At 43.7% G+C, this 20,138-nt stretch overlaps 1 protein-coding gene across 1 annotated transcript in view; it reads right to left on the bottom strand.

Annotated features, from left to right (window-relative positions):
• Window positions 1–1,028: 1,028 nt before the first annotated feature.
• Window positions 1,029–20,138, bottom strand: part of KPNA4 (karyopherin subunit alpha 4) — a 56,477-nt gene continuing 37,367 nt past the window's right edge. Inside the window, exons 15-17 of the mRNA XM_006123437.5 lie at window positions 12,942–13,104; window positions 4,956–5,050; window positions 1,029–2,954 (exon numbers count right to left, since the gene is read on the bottom strand). Of these exons, the coding sequence (XP_006123499.1) occupies window positions 2,856–2,954; window positions 4,956–5,050; window positions 12,942–13,104 (357 nt within the window). The 3' untranslated portion in view covers window positions 1,029–2,855. The remainder of the gene's footprint in view (window positions 2,955–4,955; window positions 5,051–12,941; window positions 13,105–20,138) is intronic.

Genomic DNA, 20,138 nt, shown 5'->3' with positions numbered 1-20,138 from the left:
TTAATACAAGTTTCTATAAACTTGATTTGAAATACTTCACAAATTTTAATTCTGGAAGTCCTACAGTATCATAAGTTAAAAATTTATGAAAAAGTCCTCTTTTATTTCACAAAAGGCAGTGTTTTGAAGTCTGAGGTGGGATTTTTAAGAGTGCTTAAGTTAATTAGGTGCCCATGTCCCACAATTAAGAAGCAAACTCATTTAGGTGCTTTTGAAAAATCCCACTGTAATGGTACAGAGTTAGTAAATGAAGATGCCTCTTCCACAGGTACAGATATGACAACCAAACCAAACCTGCAATACTAAACCAGGGAGGCATCACTGTCCAACAAACAGAGGGCTAGTCTTCAAGTCAGGAAACTTGGTTCTACTACCAGTTCTGCTACCCACACAGTATGGAATTAGGAAAGGCATTCTATATTTCAGTTTCCCCATCTGTAAAATTATACAGATACTTGTTTTCCTTTACTTTGTAAAGCATTTTAGAACTACTTGTGAAAGGAACTGCATGTCAACTCACAAGTCAACTGTGTTTTTTTGAGGAAGATAATATAAGTAGAACATAATTACTAAGATGAAATTCTACTCAATGTTAGAATATCTGATGGCATTACACACAATGCATAAAAAAATTATACCCTCATGTACCCACTTATGTTGGTTCTGAAGCTACAACTTCCTCTTAATGCTCTTCACTTCAAGCATCATTTCATTTTAGTCCCAAATGTATTTGTTCTATACAAATTCTGTCTTCCAATGTATTATTAAATATTTTATTAGATATAAAGCAACAGAGAAGTGAAGTTGCAGAAAGCTATTTACATTCCTAAGTTTCCTACTTTAGTAATAGTTCATATTCTTCTCTTTAGGTTGTGTCCAGATTGGGATCTTTGGCAGGTTGGGAGAGATGTTTGAAACACATTAAAGGGTTTAAAAAGGTATCAAAGTAACAGTTAATATGAACATTGTGGTAAACAATTTTTGCCTATAACTTGAGTTCATATAAAAGACACACCAAATAATACAACAGTGTTTTAAAGGTTTAATGTTTATTTCCCCAAGACAGCCTAGCCTGCACTCTACTTAGTTAAATTTCACAAGCTAGTTTTCTGCTGCTTCTAGTTTTAAACTTTAACCATGTTTCTGATGACAAGGAATGCTGTAAAAATACTCTAGTCCAACAAAGAGTTATGATCACAAAATAATCTTTATCCATTCTACAGTGTTTCAGAATTGCCAGTTGATTTTAAAACACAAGGTAGATATAGATGCTAATGGTGACTAATCTGGTATGTTTTATTATAGCAAACTGTTGTTCATGCAACACTTGTGCTCAAAGGGGAAGGCACAGCATTTCCTACAATGAGCCACCTTATAAAGAGTTCTCCTTTTTGTATAAATTTGTAATGTCACCTTTAATTTAGTGTGCAGAACCTCAAAACTGAGGCATTACTCCAATTATAAAAACACTTGCATGCTTTTTATGCAAGTTTTAAAAATACAAAAGTTTTCTCTCTAAAGTGGCTCAAAATAGATTGTTCATGGCTGCCTACATCTAAGTTAAAAAGAGTCTAAAACAATTGGACAGATTAGGCATATTATTAAAGGTGTTCAAACCAGGACTTGGATTTGTACATCTATTCACACCTCTTCTTCAGTTTTTAATTCAGCAGTACATATGCACCAAATTTCTTTTTTAGAAGTTTCCATATCATTTTCATAGAAAACAAAGTTTGAAAACAAGTAACATTGAACAGCACGGTATTCTACCACAAAGGAAACATTTGGTTACAGGACTCAACAAAATCTAAAAATGAACTATGCTGTAGATTACCACATGCAAAGAGATCATTATGTTATCTTTGAAAATGAAAAGGATGATTTTATTACCACATTTTACTGTTGTCTACTATTATGGCAACTTGTGTACTGCAACAGTGTCTGTTTGGAGGGAACTGTATGATTTTTTCATGCAAAAATCTACACAAATTTGTTTCGACGATATGGAAAGCTTTTCATAACATCGAACATTCATCTGGTGCAAATGCACAGGGAAGCCTTCCTGAAAATTCTGACTTTACAAGCAACTAAAAATAAGCCATACAGGAAAGAAATTAAAAATAACTAAAATAAACGGGGGGAGAAAAAAAGAAAAAAAAAACCAGGCTGCAGGAGTAAACCAGAGTCTGCTGCTAAACCGGTCTTTATTTGTGTGTCCAGTGTAAATTAACACTTATGAACTCATTTTGATAATTTACTAGGTTTATTATCAGCCCCCTGAAGGCGAATCAAGCTTGCATGCGTTCACATACAGCATCACAACCATACTCTCGTACACACGCCACTCCAGGACTAGGAGTCTGCTTCATGAGTGAAGAGCCCCAGGTTTGAAACATGAGCCTGGCTCCATAGCTGAGTCCAGACATTCATTCAATGTTGTCCATTCACACGGTGCTTCGTAGCAAGGCCTGGGCTCATTCTCCTTGGACTTATATGGGCATCCTATTCTCTTTTAGGCTTACAAAGCTTGATGATAATAGTACTGCATTTCCCCCCCAATTGCTCTAGTAAGTCATTGTTCCTTCTCAGGCACTGAAGATCTTTGACCTGTAGCCCTTTTCTTTGAACAATCTAAATAAGCATTCAGTGAAGTTTTTCATTACATTTTGCCACTCATTCTCACTCGCACCCACTCGCCATCTTGACTTCATTTGGGCTTTTCTGTGATTCCAAATGAAATCTTCACATTTTCTTTCCCGATTTAATGCAGCAGCGGATCCCATGAGCCAAGATTGATGGGTCAAACCATTTTTTTTATTCAGTGCTGCATTGTACCTAACCACCAAAATATCACTCTAAAACTGGAACCCTTCTGCTGGTACATTGGCAGATGAATTGAAACCAAATGTTCCACTTTGTATTGCCTCTGGAACAAGGCTAGGATCTTCATCAATCTATAAAAGAAAAAAAATATATACCATTGAAAATACAAGACAAAACAGTAGTTGAAACAAGTTTTACACCACAGGATGATTCAAATGGTTGCTTAAATAAAGCTCAACTGTGTAAAAAGAACACAAAGATGTTGATTTAGCCTATTTGTGGCAGCCTGACATCCACCACAGAGACCACAATCAGAAATACTATATTTACATGTCTCTCACCCCCCAAAGTGCTTTATGAATTGAAATATGAATTATAAACTGAATGACAGGGAGGTTTAAACATGGCAATTGTCTAACGGAATGTAGCAACAATACTCTGACAAGAGGAGTCGAAATTGAGGGGGCAGCCCAGATAGACAGACCTTCTAGTTCTGCTTCAGATACTGCACTAAAAATAGCAACATGAACATTACAGCACAAGTGACAGAACATATCTGAATACTTCTACCCAGCAGTGCCTTTGACACGTTTGAAGTTATAAAGCTGTTTTAGTATGTCTGTGTTTAAGCTAGTATTACTTTGGATGTCCAAATGAATCTGGATGTAACAATGTTCATGTACTAGTTTGTTTTATTAGGTGGTGTGGCAAAGCTCCAGCCATGCCCTGTGGGTCCTGCACTTTGAGACAGCTAGTGTATGCCTCAGAGACTTGCTGTGACCCTCCACACTGCTGCCTATCTTTTCTAGAGGCCAGAGTCACAGCTTACTGAGCCACTCTCATCATTAGCTAAGGCAAAAGATTGGGGAGAAAACGCCTCCGTAATCCTGGCCTCCCTTTGCAGGAACAGACTTTTAAGTGGTGGGGGGAAATCAAGGCCCTCCCACTACTCCCGGTTCTGGCCCACAGACTATCGGCAACAGCAGCAACTTACAGGATTTTTACTGTAGCCCCAATACAACAGCTTTTTTCCTGACCCACTTTCCCAAACTCTCCCCTAGTATTTTGTTCCTGGTACTCAAGTGAATATTGCTTGCTTCAGCATACTCTTTCCTTTCACAGCAATACACTTCCTCCTTTCAGTCCTTCACTCTTCTCCTTCCCCCTCCCTTACCTTAGGGGAAACCTCTGAAAGTAGCCCAGCAGGCCTGAATTGGCTGAAGATGCCTTATTAGCCTGTTACTTTGGGCAAGCTCTTCATTAGCCTCAGGTGCCTTGATTACATGGTAGCAGTCTCTGGCAGTTTAATCTGGAAAATGCTTTTCTGTTATGCAGCTCTTGGTATGTCTATCCACCAAACTATTGTAGCCAGCCGCCCTGGGTCTATCACAGTGGGTATCAGACATTTTATAGACTCTATTCTTTAATTTTAAGCCTGTGATTTCACTTTTGCTGCATTTAAATAGAGATTTTGATGTCATCAAGCCTGTTGATTAGGTGTTAGAGTGGTTTTTCTTGCTATCAACATTAATGTCTTTTTACTCTTTTATTGATAAAAGAAAATAATTTCAGTGCAATATTTTGTTTTAGAGCAAAATTATCTCTGCAGATAATACTGCAGCTTTGGAAGTATGTTCTTTGGTAGAAGAATAATAGAACTGCACAACCTGACACCATATTACTCAGACAATACAAATAATGCTATGAAACATGTACAGATTTAAGAGAAGTTGCAATTATCTCCTTAACCATGTTTATAAGCAAAAATTAAATATGACTGAAAGCAGAATGGATTTCACTGCTACAGGTTTGAGTATCTGAAATCCAGGATTCTCTGATCTGACAAAAGAGCCCCAGCAGCCAGGAGTCGGCTGGGAGCCCATCTGGACTGGCAGCAATGGGCCGGTGGCAGGGCAGGAAGTCCTGGCTGGGGCCCGCTGCAGCAGAGCTGGAGCCCAAGCCCGGTTACAGTGGGCAGAGCCTAGCAACAGCTGTGCCAGGATCTGAAGTGGAGCAGGCAGCAGGGAATGGTGGAGGACTGGGTCCCCTGATTCGGCAAATTCCTTTGTTCAGGATTGGTCAGATCCTAAGGGTACTGGACCAGGGAGGTCCAACCTGTACTATATACTTACATCATCTGAAGAGAAGAACTGATCAATGATCTCATAAGCCAGTTTGTAGATGTCTTCATTTTCATGATTTTGTAGTTGTTCAATTTTCTCCAGCCCTTTGAGAAATATTTAGAGATGGAATTGAATGATGCATTAAAATACAGTATAATCTCATTTATCTGAAACTCTAATGTTCTTTGCATTAACTGAACAGGAGTCCAGAGCCAGAAGTAGGCAATCTCTCGTGGCCAGTAGATGGCATTGCTACATTGCACTTTCCCATTCTCTGAATTTTTGATAATTTGATCTGACCTTTGTTTCAATTAGATTCCATAAACAGACTCCTGCTGTATTACATTGGACAGTCAAGCACAACCTGCTCCATGCATGTCATGAAACCTCAGCTACGATTTTTATTTTTAAAAATTCTGGGAACAATACAATTAAAACCCTATGTATTCTCAGTTCACTGTATAAAGTAAAGAAAACACACTTTTGCACTACAAGCCTTCAGTATCTCTATAATACCAATATTTAGGATTTCATTAATTTACAGCCTTGGAGATTAGACACATTTTCCTCTCATGTCACTGTAAAGCCTGAAAAATTCCCCTCCAGCTAAAAAGTTTCTATTGGTGCCCACATTGTGCTAGGACCTGTAAAGATAAAGGAATATTGATCAAGACAAAGTGAATAATCTGCTGCTTTTCATTAAAGTTATCTGGACACTCCAAACAAGAATTTCCTTATCACATGACTGCATCCAAAAGACCTGATGATAATATTAGTTCTAAATTAAATTATTTTTATGCGCTATAAAGGTTGAACCTCTCTAGTCCAGCACACTCTGGTCAGGCAACATCCTTGGTCCATCATGATTTTAAGTAGCTATGGTCCCATAAAGTTTGTTTACAGACATCTTGGTCTCAACCTGCTGTGCTGTAATATACCTCTAATTTACACCTAAATGTCTTCTAAAAGCCCAGTAAGCAGTGAAAGTGTTGGTAAGGCTGCTAGACTATACTGACCTCCCATGGTTCTGCAAGTTTTCTGGTTCAAACCAGTCAGGTCCTAAGAGTGCCAAATTAAAGAGATTCAACCTATACTATAAATAAGTTGTATTACTATTTAAAATGATCAAAGTAAAGTCTGCAAAATGATTTAATTTCAACAGATAATACTCAAACTTCACTTTATCCATCTTAACTATAAAGACACCTCAAATTACCAATGGGCACAAAAAACCTTTTAAAATGAGTCACTGGGATGAACTGGACACAGTATTTTCTAGTTACATTAGAATGAAATTAATCTACATAGAAGATCATCAGTTCTGTAGCGTACACCTTATTTCACTGGAAATCCTGCAGGGGACAAATGGCTTTAAGGTGAAAAGTATCAGAGGGGCAGAAGAGTTAGTATGTTTCTACAAAAACAGCGAGGAGTCCATAGCACCGCAGGCTACATCTCCACTTCCCCCCTCAGTAACTCTCTCCTCTATGCTTTTTTTTTGGTCAATAACTTCTCCCCGTCCCTGCTTTTTTCCCCCCTTAAACAAAAAATCCTTGGTGTTCCTAAAAAAATAAAAATTGTTTGGTGTTTCTTGGTCTTAAAAAGTATAAGAAACACTGTTCTAGAGTCCTTGAAGATGTGAAGTATCTTATCCATCTTCTCAGAGAAGAGCAACAGTCCTTCAAAGGGGAGTTCCTCAATAGTTTGTTGGGCCTCTTACAGGAGGCATGAAACCTGAAGCCATGATCTCCTCCTCACAGTGATACCCATGGCCATGACATATGTGGCTACATCAGCTGTGTCCAGGACTGATTGTAGAGATGCCCTGGAAATAAGTTTGCCCTCTCTCCACCATAGCCAAAAATTCAGCCTGAGAATCTGGTGGCAGTAGCTCGACACTGATGATGTTGTATCTTAGGAATACCTATTTACTGTGGCCTGCTGGTTTGAAATATGGAGCTGCAAACCTTTGGTGGAATAAACTTTTGACTACTGAGATTGAGATGCTTTGATTATTTTGGGGGAAGGGACCTTGGAAGCCCTGTTGTTATCATTGGTTCACTGCATCAACCACCAGTGAGTCAGGAAGGTGGGTATGCAGGTGTTCATAGCCATGGAGATGGCATAAAATAAAGTCTCCATTTCTTTTGGATGTGGGAGATACAGAGGCCAGGGTTTGCCATAGTGTTGTTAGCGATAAGATGATCTTTGTTAATGGAAGGGCAACGTGAGTAAGATCCAACCACGGGGTTGACATCTTCAGTCACACCATTAGTCTATATGCCAAGGCCCTGGGAAACTCTCCTTGGGAGCTGTTGGAGGATCCTGTTGTCTTCCAGGGCAGGGGTTGTGGCCGTGCTTGCTACCACTTCATCAGGGGATGACAATGATGTTCCCACAAGGAGTGGTTACTCCCTGTCATTCACTCCCAAAGAGTCTCGGGGTGGAGTTCTTGAGGCAGGACCTCTGCCACTGGAAAGTGACCTGTCAACACCCATGGAGCACAGAATGGAGTTGACTCAACTTGGTCTGACTGCATCCTCCGTGTTGATGCAACAATCAGTGCTGGAGCCACATTTGGTGCTGTGCCCAATGCACCTTTTGCCGGTAGCAGGCTCACCGGTGCCATGGGCCCCATCAATGGTGCTGAAGTTGTCGATGTCAGTGCAGATGCCAGCACTGGTGCCCGGGGCTGATGATGCTGGTGCCGTTGGTGTTGCAGGGGGAACAAAGGAGGCTGAAGCTATGACATTGCCCTGGGAGTGGGAAACCTAACTCTGGCAGAAGGCTCGTGGTGTTCAAAATGGCCACTGAGTCATGAGTTTCCGCAGTATTAGATGAGAACAGTGATCCCGCCTTTAAATGATTATAGCCTTTTCCTGCTTCTGTTCCTGCTGGACTAGTAGGAGTTGGGACTCCGAGCACCATGGAAGAGTCGTATGCCTGTGCACCAATGGTCAAGACTAGGGCTTCACAAATGCCGAAGCAGCACCGTAACTCAGCATTAGGGAATGTGCCATCATTGCTGACTTGTCATGGGATGGTGGGCAGAGACCATTCACTTTTGTAACTCTCATGGGGAGGAGAATGGTGCCATGAGGTACTTGAGCTCCTGCACCACTCAGAATGCCTCCGTGTCAAAGGGAATTGCAGTTCCCTCCTCTGAAGTGGCAATGAAAGAGGTTTGCAGACTGTACTACCAGTGGTAGCTGACACACATGATCATGTTGAGATGGGCTTGCCTTGATGTGGCCCTGCTCAGGTGTATCACTTTTTTACTTCCTATGCCCAAAGGTGGATAAGCAATCCCTGTCCTGACTTCTTTTTCTGAGGCACTGGTGATTGAGACTGGCACCTGCAAGTTGCTGGAGGGGGGAGAAGGGGGTGTCTCACAACATGGTGTCATATCTTGTCTTCGCTTGTCATCAGGGCAGCTAACCGCACCGAGGCACTCTGCACCGAAGAGTAGGTGCTTGGCACTGGGTCTGAAGACCCATGTTCTTACTTATCGAAGGGCTGCTTCCATCAGAATCACCTTCAGATGCTTGGCTCTATCCTTTAAAGTCCTCGGTCTAACTACACTGCTATTAACTATATCTACAACTATTAACAATGGTAATAAGAACAGCTAATTGCTAGTGGACTTGTGAAGACAAACACAGGAACATTACACCTAACCATCACTGGTGGTAGGAAGCAATTGGGAGGAGGCAGACGAGCAGGGCTCTATATTGGCACCACGAAGGCACCATTCCAGGCAGCACCCAGGTCAACCTTATGGCTAGCTGCTAGGGGGAAAAAAAAAAAATCTTCCAGCTACCATGGATGTGCGCACACACAACTAACTGAAATGCACATGAACAAACATTCAAAGAACTGCTGACATCTGTTGGGATATTCTATAGTCATGAAGAAGTATTTTGGGCACTTTTCTCATGTGACCCCTTCTGATGGGGTTTGAAACACTGCTCCAATACGCAAAAACTTAAGTCATGCCTCCCGATCTCTAAGTGGTGTTTGAAACTTTTAGACAAGACATGTCACTGATGTGGGATTCTCTTAAGCATTTAAGGCAGGGTAAATGTAAGGTTGCTGACTAGGGATGTAAAATCCTGTTTAATTGTATAACCAGTTAAACAATGCCAGTTAACAGATTAAACGACGGGGCAGGCAGGATGGGGAGGGTGGATGGGCTGGAGTGCCCCAACCTACGGTGGGTCAGGAGCTGCTCCAGCCCCTACAGGTAAACTGGTCAATCATTCCTATTGCTGACTAGAACAGGCTTTGCACAAGTCCTGTAGGACTTAATCCAGGTGAGCAAGGTATCATTCCACTACTAGTACTGAAAGAGGACAAAAGGTCAAAAGGAAACCTGACCATAAAACCATCAGAAATGGACTAAAACTTATTATACCTAACAATAAACAAAGAAGAGAGAGACAAGTACTTGAATTAATCAAGTCTATCTTTGCACCAAATATCACTGGAGGTAAGATGGAACTGGATGGGGACAGCTCCACACTTACACCAACATGCAATGGCACTTATCTGCGGAGAGTGCTTGAACCTCCCCAATAGGTACTACTGGGGGGGACCTCTAATATCTGCATTGGGCATGCACACACCGACAATACATATGATGAAGCAATTACTCAAAAACAAACTTCAGAAAACCAGAAAATAGTTATTCCGTCTAAAGACATATGCACTCTTCCTTTTTACTTTATAGGAAAGGAGTTACTTTAAGCTGCCCTACAGTAAAATACTTAGCCTATACTTCTGACAGAGTATCACCTCTGGTGAAAAATTAATAACTTTACACTTACTCACAGGAAACAACTAAATGTACACTATTCCTTACCCACCAGAAAACCCAGACTATTTTCATATTTCACCTGACTATTGATAATTCCTGTGTCAACTTCCCCCCACTCCCTACCACCTTGATGCTTGGGTGTGGCCTGGAGCCCAAAGCCCTTGGCCTCCATGCTGGGAAGGGTCCCCAAGCCCCAACATCTAAACTGCAATTTTTAGCCCTATAGCCCAAGCCTTAGTCAGCTGGCCTTGACCCACTGCATCCATGCCCTGGGGGCTTTAATTCCAGGACAAATGTACCTTAAGACAACCTTTTGAAATAAAATGATGCAGCTAGCTCCTCAGGGTTCACATTCTCCCCTTTCCTCTACTCATAGAGGAAGTGAATACCAAGTTTGATCTCTTTATATGACAATCACAGCTCTATGAGGCTTCCCAAACTAATCCCCATCTCCTCAGCTCACAAAAAAATTCTTAACTCACCTGTCCCACCTATTGCCTCCACTGTTAAACTATTCAACTACAGATGTTAAATATCAGTTAACTGAAGTGTCAAGTAACCTCATGAATTCTTATGGGTTACTCGACTATTCTATAGTCCCAGGGGCAGGGCCAGCAGCCTGTGTGATTTGGCCCCACTCCCAAGGAGTCCCTTCCCCTGCACGCTGCTGCCTCTGTAGAGTGGAGTTCCAGGCAGGAGCTCGTCTGTGAGGGGAGCCAGTTTAAAAACCAGCTCCCCTCACAGACCAGGTGCTTGTTGCCTGTGCTGCTGCTGTCTTTGTATCAGAGGCAGCAGCACGGAGTAGCAGCAGCCCCTATCTGGGGGTGAATTGAGCAAGGCTGCCTGTCCGCCTGGCTCCTAATTCGCTTTAAATGCAGAGCTGCAGCGAGGGTAGGTCCTGGACCCATCACAAGCCAGGACTGAGCTGGGCTTCTGGCCAGCCTACTAAAAAATTTACTGGTGAGGGCGGGGGAAAATGCGTGTAGCCTATAGCATTAACCAATAAGCTTGTGTTTATTGGTTAATCAACTAGACTATTACATCCCTATTACGAACTGAATTCAACTGCAGTGTATGAGGATAATTCCCATTGGCTATTCCTAGCTTCAGGGAACCAGACCATGTATCCGATGGAATTGTTCCTGATTAGATGCATGTGCTTACATTTTCTCTAGAATACATTTGCTCCTATTTAATTTAATCTACTTACATTTGTAGACAAACCCTTAATTGCCAAATAATGCCAGATAAGGCCTGAGGTAAGTATGATTAGTACTTTTCTAGGCTTTTTCCTTACTAAACAGGTAGTAAATCAAAGAAGACACTGCAGAGAGTTTTATGTTGCCTTAGAAAAGTCATAGTTAAATCACTCAATCAAAACTGAGATTCTGGGTTTAATGATCAGCTCTGTCACAGACTTCCTGAGTGGCTTTGGGCAAGTCACTCCGTGCCTCAGTTCTCTGACAGTAAAAGCTTCCCAGGGATTTGGGGAAAATAAACTGATTAACAGTTCAGGTGAACAGACACTCTACATGACAAGTGCTCTCAGCAAAAAATATGCTAATGAGGGATTCATTTGCATGAGTCACAATCCCATTTGCATATTTTCTGCCAATCTATTTTTGCGCTATGGGTTTTCGCACAAAAATAAGCAGTGTGGACTTTTTCTTCACAAAAGCCCCTTTCTCCACTGGATTGGTATACCACCTTTTTGGGGGGATAAGGATCTAGCAGAAAAAGAGGTTTTTGCACAAAAAGAAAACGTCCACACTACTTGTTATTGCTCAAAACCCCCTAGCGCAAAAATGGATCGGCAGAAAATATGCAAGTGAGATCGCGACTCATGCAAATGAGTCCATTAGCATATTTTTTTGCCGAGAGAACTCGTAGTGTAGACGTAACATTAGTGACTTAGACAATTAGTCTGTACAGTAATTCCTCATTGAACACGTGCCTGCTTAACACGTTTTCACACTAGCACAATTTTTTTTTTTTAAAGGAAACTTTTTTTAATTATACGACCATCCCCGGAATAACACCATTTCCCCAGCTGGCCCATTGCCAGCGGCTGTGCGGGGCTTCCCCTGCCTGCCTGCAAAGTGGCGGAGGGTTTGCCGCTTGCCATGCCGTTCCCCAGCGACCCCCCCTTGACGGACGCAGTGCTGGTCCCAGAAGTCCCATCACAGGGGCATACTCCCACCCTCCCCCTTCCCTTCCCCAGAACCAAACACCTCCCCCTCCCTGCTGTAACTCAGTCCCTTTTCTCCCCCAACAGTGTCCCAATCCCATCAGACACCACCACTTGAAACTCAACCCTCACCTTTTCCATTATTTTCAATGGGAAAACTGACCCTGCATAACATGTTTTCACTTAACACGATCATTTTCTGGAACATATCTATAGTGTTAAATGAGGAATTACTGTACTGCAGAATACATCCAATATGTATTTATCCATCTAGCATATATACAGACATAGCCAAATATATAAAAAGATCAAGAGTTTCTGAGAATTTAACATATAACATAGTTCCCTCAAATACCTCTCACTTTAGTTTGTTCCCTCCTGAACTTCATTCACACAGTATTATACATTCATGCACTTTGTATTTCTCATTTCAAAGAGCATCTCTTTACCTCAATAAATTTAGCTGCAATGTAGAAGGTTTTTCACAGAACGCATAGTGGTAATGGTAACCAAATTAAACCTTTAATATTAAAATGGCTTCTTTTCCTGAAAGAACTCCAACTGGCCGGTGGAAGTTTAAAAAACATACTTCAATGCCATTAAGTTACCACTTAAAATTTTGTTTTTAAAAGTATCTGGACATAATTTGATCAAGTCTAATTACTTTTTCAGGCTGTGAGGTAAAGACACCTTATGTACTACAGCAAAATAATTTGAAATAAAAATTGGAAAACTTCAGTCCCATAACCCACTTTTCACTATATTTTCTAGTTAGGTCAGATGAACTATGTTTATTCAATTTATGATTACTTCAAATAGAGAAGTTTAAGTTAAAATATCTCAAATCACTGAGCAAGTGAACTTGAGATTTGATGCACTTAAAAAGACAAAGATGCAACAAACAGCAAAGTCTGACTATATTTGCGGTTAATGTCCAAACCATTAGTAATAATAATGGTAACACCAACTAGTTATCCAAAAAAACCCATACCTCCACATTCTTCTATAAGATTGGCTATGGTCTCTGCTTCATCTTCAGCCATTTTTAATATATTACTTAGTCCATCCAGCACTACTTGTACAACTTGAGCATCTTTTACTGTCAACAAGTTGCAAAAAGGAGGAATTACATTTTGTTGAATTAGATATGCCACCTAGGAAAGAAAGCAATATACATAAGTTAAAATGTAAAGGTGAACACCGGCAACACAAAAAAACCTGTTTAATAGAGATGAGACGGAAAGACTATACTAAATAAGAAAAAAAATTTATTCAAAGTATGTACTGAACAGTACAAGAAAGCCGTTTCCCTTAGTACTACAGTTATTACACTATGAAGTATTATAGAATTGGAGTTCCTCTGAGATGTGTGGTCCCTATGGCTACGTCTAGACTGGCCCCTTCTCCGGAAGAGGCATGCAAAGCAGGCAAGTCAGAATAGGGAAATCCGCGGGGGATTTAAATATCCCCCGCAGGATTTAAATAAACATGGCTGCCGCTTTTTTTCCAGGCTTGGGGAAAAGCTGGAAAAGAGCATCTAGATTGGGGCGGTCCTCCGGAATAAAGCCCTTTTCCGGAGGATCTCTTATTCTTGCAAGTAGGAATAAGAGATCCTCCAGAAAAGGGCTTTATTCCAGAGGATCGCACCAGTCTAGACGCTCTTTTCCGGCTTTTCCCCAAGCCGGGAAAAAAGCGGCGGCCATGTTTATTTAAATCCCACAGGGGATATTTAAATCCCCCACGGATTTCCCTATTCTGACTTGCCTGCTTTGCATGCCTCTTCCGGAGAAGGGGCCAGTCTAGACGTAGCCTATCTGTATTCCACTTCCAGGTACAAACATGCTCCATGTGCCCTGGGTTAGAGGATTTTGAAAGCAGTGTCTGTTCGTTCACATGCACAGACATATTTTGTGCGCTTCTGACCAAGGAGATGAGCCCCTCTAGTTCCTTCTCTACCATGAATCAGAGAAGAACTGAAGCAGAGAGGACACAGGAGGGAATAGTGGAATACAGATAGGGATCATACATTTCAGAGAAATTCCAGTTACTATAAATAACTTTCTCTTCAAGTGCTGGTCCAGGTTAAGATTTCATTGTGGTATAAGTTCTTTCACTGGGGGATACAGACTGTCCAAATATTTAAGAAAGTGACGCATACCATGGGATTGCCAAAGAGCGATCTGCCTTATGCATTGGGATGGAATGTTGAGATGGCTGCTAGATAGACCTTTATTGATATGGCCAGCTCCCTCATATTTCAAGTGAAGATAACTGAGCAATGAGATGATAGATGCTTGTTATGGACAAGTGCCCCTTTGTAGGAATCAAATTGTGAAACATTTCCACTTCACCAGGTAAGTTGTGTGGGTTTATGGTTGTCCAATAGGACTTCCGTAAGTGAATTAGGGCACTGCATCTCCAACTGATTCAGCCATGGAATTTCCATGCCAGGAGGAGGAGGGACTCCAGACTGGCGTGCTGCAGGTGCCATGATACTGTGAAATGAAGTTTGGGAGCAGAGGGAGAGTCATCAGCCTGTTCACTGATAGGTTAAGCAATGTGGTGAACTTGTACTGTCTGGTGCTATGAAACTGACCAATGCCCTGTCCTGTCAGACTTTGAGGAGAAACTTGTGATTCAGCGGGAAGTGTGCGAATGTGGCTTGACCACGAGAGATGAAAGACATCTGCTGTGGAGCCACAGCTCTGGTTCAGAAAAGAGCAGAACTGGCTGCACTTCCTGTTGTGCTGGGTTATTAAGAGGTCCTCATAGAGATGACTCTGCCTGTGGAAGATGGAGAGGGCAACACTCGTGAGTATTGAGCAAGCAGCTGAGGCAATCTGCAAGGTCATTTTGTACCTGTAGCAGGTATGAGGCTTGCAGCTGTATATGGTGGATTGTGCAGAAACCCTAAAGACAGAGAGCTTTCTGGCACAGAAGAGAGGACCAACCTGTCTGCTTTTATAGACCACCACCGCCATGTTGCCCATCAGTACCAAGGCACACTTGCCTTGGAACTGAGGCTGAAATGCCTGGCAAGTCAGGCAAACAGCTCTGAGCTCTCTGACACTGGCATGTAGTATAGTTCCAGCTGAGACCATAAGCCCTGGGTCCTGGTATTTCCCAGGTGCACTCTCCTATCCATGTCTGATGCATCTGCAGATTGGAGTTTGGCGAAGGGCACAACTGCACAAACCACCCACAGCTGAAGCCATCAGTTGATGGATTCAAGAGTCACAGGAGGTAGGGTGACCAGCCTGTCCAGAGTGTCCCTGGAGGGCCTGAACACTTTTGCTAGCCAGGCCTGTAGGGTGTGATAGTACAACCTAATGTAGCAACATTTGAGTGCAGGCTGCCATGTGGCCCAAAAATCTCATACAGTTTCTCGCTAGCGGAGCCTGTTGATGCTTGCCATGGCCTGGAAATGTGTTTTGGATGGAGACGCTCTTGCCAGAGTGGAATCCAGGAGAGCTCCAATTAACTCTCTCATTTGTGTCAGAACTGGAGTGGACTTGGTCATGTTTAGAATGAGTCACAGGTTAGTGAACGTAGTTCACACCAGTACCATGTGCTCCAGAACTTGCCCTTTGACTTTCCTTACCTAGAAGAATAGCTCAACAAGTGCCAGGGTAAGACCTGTACCCAGTTCTTATTCCGGAAGGCTGCCACCACTGCCATGCATTTTGTGAACACATGGGGCAGCAGCAAGACCAAATGGTAGAACACTGAACTGATAGTGTTGGTCTCTCGACTACAAATCTGAGGATCTTCTGTGTGTCAGAATAACTGATATAGTGAAGTCAGGTGGAGGGCAGCGGACAAGTCCCCTGGATACAGGGAGACCATTCAAAACTTGAGCTTCTTGACGAACACATTCAGGTTTAATAGGTCCAGGATAGGCCATAGCCCCTCTTTGACCTTAGGGATAAGGAAATAATGGGAGAAGCCGCCCTTGCCCCTTAACTGCCGAGAAACCTCCTCTATCACTCCTAGTGCAAAGAACAATTGTACCTCGTGTATAAGGAGTTGCTTGTGAGAAAGGTCCTGTAGGGGTGGTCAGGGAAGGTAGGTGGGAAGGGTACAAAACTGGATAGAATATCCCACCCAACTGTGCTCAAACACCCTGAAGTAATTTGGGCTCATTCACAGTACAAGTGAGGTGTGTGTGTGTGGAGTGGGGTGGGGTGGGGGGTGGGGGTTTAAAGAATCTGGGATGTGGACTGGTACTCCATCCCTAGGCGCACTTTCAAAAGTGGGTTTTGGAGATTGGGAGCTGCTTAGAAGCTCCCTGTTCCTGTACAGAAGAGGACTGCGTGGACTGCTTCCTATTATTGTGGAACAAAACAGTGAAGGAGTTGGGATTTTAAAGACCATTTCCTCTGGAGGACAGAGTGTGGAACCCCAATGAATTGAGCATTGCCCGCAAGTATTTCAGACGATGCTGCCTGAAGTCAGGTTTTACCAGTGCATAGACCTGTGCAACTGAATGGGAGGTCCCAGATTGCATTTTAGACTTCTGTCAGCAAGCCAGATACCTACAGTCATGAGCTGCACCCCAAGATAATAGCCTTGGCCATCAGTCTAGCTGCTGAACTGGTGGAGTCTAAGGCCACCACCAAAGAGGTCCGTCCTAGACACTGTTCTGCCCTTGTGAAGCACAGCGGCAAACTCCTTGCTTCAGCTAGCAGTAACTCCTGGAATTTGGACAGTGAATTCTAGGAGTTGAAGGCATAGTGGCTTAGTACTGCTTATTGATTTAAGATGTGAAACTTAATAGACTTTATGACCAGAGACATCCAGCTTCTTTGCCTCTTTTAGCCACTGGGCCCTGCTGGCCTTGGGGGGGGGGGGGGGCAGGGGAAATCAGCCAAATATTTATATTAGGGCTGTTAATTAAGGCTGTGTTAACGCCTGTGATTAATGCAGAGCACAACTAACACGTTAATTTTTTTTTAACGCATTAATGGCACGTGTTTCCGTGGTGCTGCCCCTTTGGAACACCGCCAGGACGTTTCAAAGGAGCAGTCAGTAGGAGCCTGGGATCAGCTGGAATCCCCAGCTGATCCCGGGGCTGCATTGCGCTGCCTCTTTGAAATGCTGTTGCTGCATTTCAAAGGGTCAGCGCCTGAGGTCAGCTGTGTGGCACTGCCCCTGTGAAGCACTGCCCTGGCACATCAAAGGGGCAACTCAACACAGCCTGTGATCAGCTGGGGACTCCAGCTGATCCTGGGCTCCCACGGTGCTGACCCTTTGAAATGCTAGGGCGGCCTTTCAAAGGGGGCAGCACTGCATGGGTGAGCTGGGGACTCTAGTTAATCCTGGGCGCTGTACAGCATTACCCTTTTGAAACACCACCGCTGCATTTCAAAGGGGCAGTGCTAGCAAAGCCCGGGATCAGCTGGGGACTCCAGCTGATCCCAGACTCCTGCAGTGCTGCCCCTGGTATGGAGTGTCAAAGGGGCAGCTGCACTGAGCCTGGGGTCAGCTGAGGACTTCAGCTGATCTCGGGCTCCCACAGCGCTGCCCCTTTGAAATGCTGCGGTGGCATTTTAAAGGGGCAGCGCACTCAATTAAATTTTTTAATCGCTTGATAACCCTAATTTATATTCCTTCTATAGGACAAACTATCACCTCTCTAGCCAATTGGTACAGAGCCAGTTTGCAAGAGCACCTTGGCAGTAGTCTGGATAATCTTAAATGCACTGAAGCCCTAAAAAAGAACTGATGACCCATCCAATGTTAATGTATTTCAGAGACTTGACTTAAGACAGCAGATTATTCCATCAATGTTACAAGCCTCTGACCAGAACTTTGCAGTGGGTATATATATTTTGATTCCTTTAGTAACTTGAACTCTCACCCCTTTTCCCTTTTTATTATTAAAACCTGTAGATTTTAGATTCTAAAGTACTGGTTACGGACTGCTTTTTTTGGATAAGGTTCTACGTTATAAATTCACCTGAGAATATAGCAGGTCTTTTGGGATCAGAACCACCTTTTTATTTGGTGAGACTAGTTTTTATATCCTCATATAAGGCAGGGGTGGTGAAACTTTTGTGGGTCGGGACCACTGACCCACAGGAAGAAAGAAAAAGAGAGAGAGAGAGGAAAAAAAAAAAAAAAAAGAATCTTCCGCTCACTAACCTCATTCTTAAAACTCGGGCCACCATGGCTTGCAGTTTCCCCAGCGCTGCATTAACTCTTCTGGAGGCCTAGGACTAGTTGATTTTTGTGTGTCTCCTAGGTTCTTAGGTTAGGCCAAAAAGGAGAGGTACAGTGTACGGAGGGTCCTGTCAGGGAGTTTGCTGGGAGTGTGCGATCTGCCCCAGTCTCCTGCCCAGGAGTAGGCTGCAGATGTGGGGTCTGGGCAGGAGGGAGAATGTAAGAGCAGATTGGGGGTGAGGTATGGGTGTTAGGGGGCAGAAGACTGGGGTGCCTACCTGGTGCAGCCACAGGAGGGGAAGAGACCCGCACAGGTGCTGCACATTGCAGGGAAGCACTTCTTGCAATGTGGAAACCTGCTTCCTTCCCTATGCCAGGGATAGTCCAAGGGCCAGATCCAGCACCAACTTGCTTTGATCCAGCCAGTGAGGTTTGGGGCTCTCCCCCAAAACCTGCTGTAGTGGGGAACAGCACTGGCTCGCACCACTGGGTGGGGGCTGGGGGGAAAGAGTGGCAAGCCCTGAGCCTTGCAGACTAGATCAAGGCAAGCTTGGCTCACAGGCTGTAGGTTTCCCACCCCTAGTATAAGAAGGGGTATTGGTGGTGGCACAAGGAATTGCCTGTATGGTTTCCGGTAGCCAGGGTGGTAAACGGAAGTGCTCTGTGTGACTGGTTTGGTGTGCCTTATAGAAGAGGACCCCCCATAATGGCTGGGAGTGACTCACTGCTCTGTTCCCAGCAGGGAGCTGCTGCTGCGGGGCCCCCCCAGACAGGGGCAGCTAGTCCAGTCACAAGCCGGGACTGAGCAAGCCTAGCTCAGTCCCAAGCTCGTGCTGGGTCCGGGAGCTACCCCTGCTGCGGCTCTGCAGTTTAAATGTAGAAGGAGCCGGGCTCCCTGCGCACCCGCCTCTTACTACAGTTCAACTGCAGAGCCGCAGCACAGATAGCTCCTTCTGAGTGCCCTCCCTTAACTACGCGATTGTATCAACTACACAATCACCCACCGTTTAACATCCTTACCTCACATAGTGTGTGGAAGATAGGAGTTTTTAAACTCAGTGGTTGCAGCACTGAAGCTCCTGACAAAAAAATCTTTAGGCAAGGGCTGGAACTGGGATGAGGAATCTGTTGCCAAAGTTGCAGGGAAGTGGGCCTTTTGAACCCTTTACTTTCTCTGGTGGAAGAATTGCTGAGTCATCTGTCTAGGCCAGCTTGTAAATAGACTTTTCTTCACGGTAGATGCACACAGTGTTTTTTTGTGATAGTACTGCCTGGTATGCAGTACTGGCACCTCCAGACACAGTACCAGCACCTCCAGGCAGAGCTCAACAACTTTTCCCCTGGAGTATAAGCACTTTAAAAAAAAAAAAGAGAAAAGAAAAGAAAAGAAAAAAAAAGAAAAAGAAAAAGAAAAGCACTGGATGTATATGTCTAGGGAGCTGAGAGTGGCCCATGAGCCCTTGAAATACATAAGGACTCATCGGCTCCCTGATTAAACAGATGCGACTCAAGAATGTGCTGGACCGCCTTGGGAAACCCCAAAGTATGGAGCTACAAGTCCTAGCACATTACCAGGGCAGTAGTTGCTGCACTGGAAGATGCATGAGCCACATCTACTGCTGGTTGGAGAGCAGGTCTGGAAACTAGTTTGCCTTCCTCTATGAGAGTCTGGAAACAAGCTCTGTCCAAGATTTTAACCCTCCTCAAGGGAAATCTGTAGCTCCTCTCCAATTCTGCAAAGGATTTCCTGCAGCTGTGGATAGTCATGGGGGGCAGAGGACTTGTAAACACTGGAATTACTGCCTCATCTGAAGATGCAAATCCCATGAGTTTTGGTGGAACTGCTGTTCACAGTACATACTAATCAGTAGGCTCAGGAGGGCAGGGGCGACGCCATAGCACACTGGACTATGTGGTTGCACAGGCCCCCCCCCCCGGCATATGACCAACGAGGTGGGTCAAAAGGGTCTGTAGAGGTCCCTAATAGCATGGGGTATGAATAGTTCTGAGATGGGACCATTCTCTA

Source organism: Pelodiscus sinensis, chromosome 10, assembly GCF_052426305.1.
Source record: "Pelodiscus sinensis isolate ZL-2025 chromosome 10, ASM5242630v1, whole genome shotgun sequence".
Lineage (NCBI taxonomy): Eukaryota > Metazoa > Chordata > Testudines > Trionychidae > Pelodiscus > Pelodiscus sinensis.
This window is presented reverse-complemented; position numbering and strand designations above follow the sequence as displayed.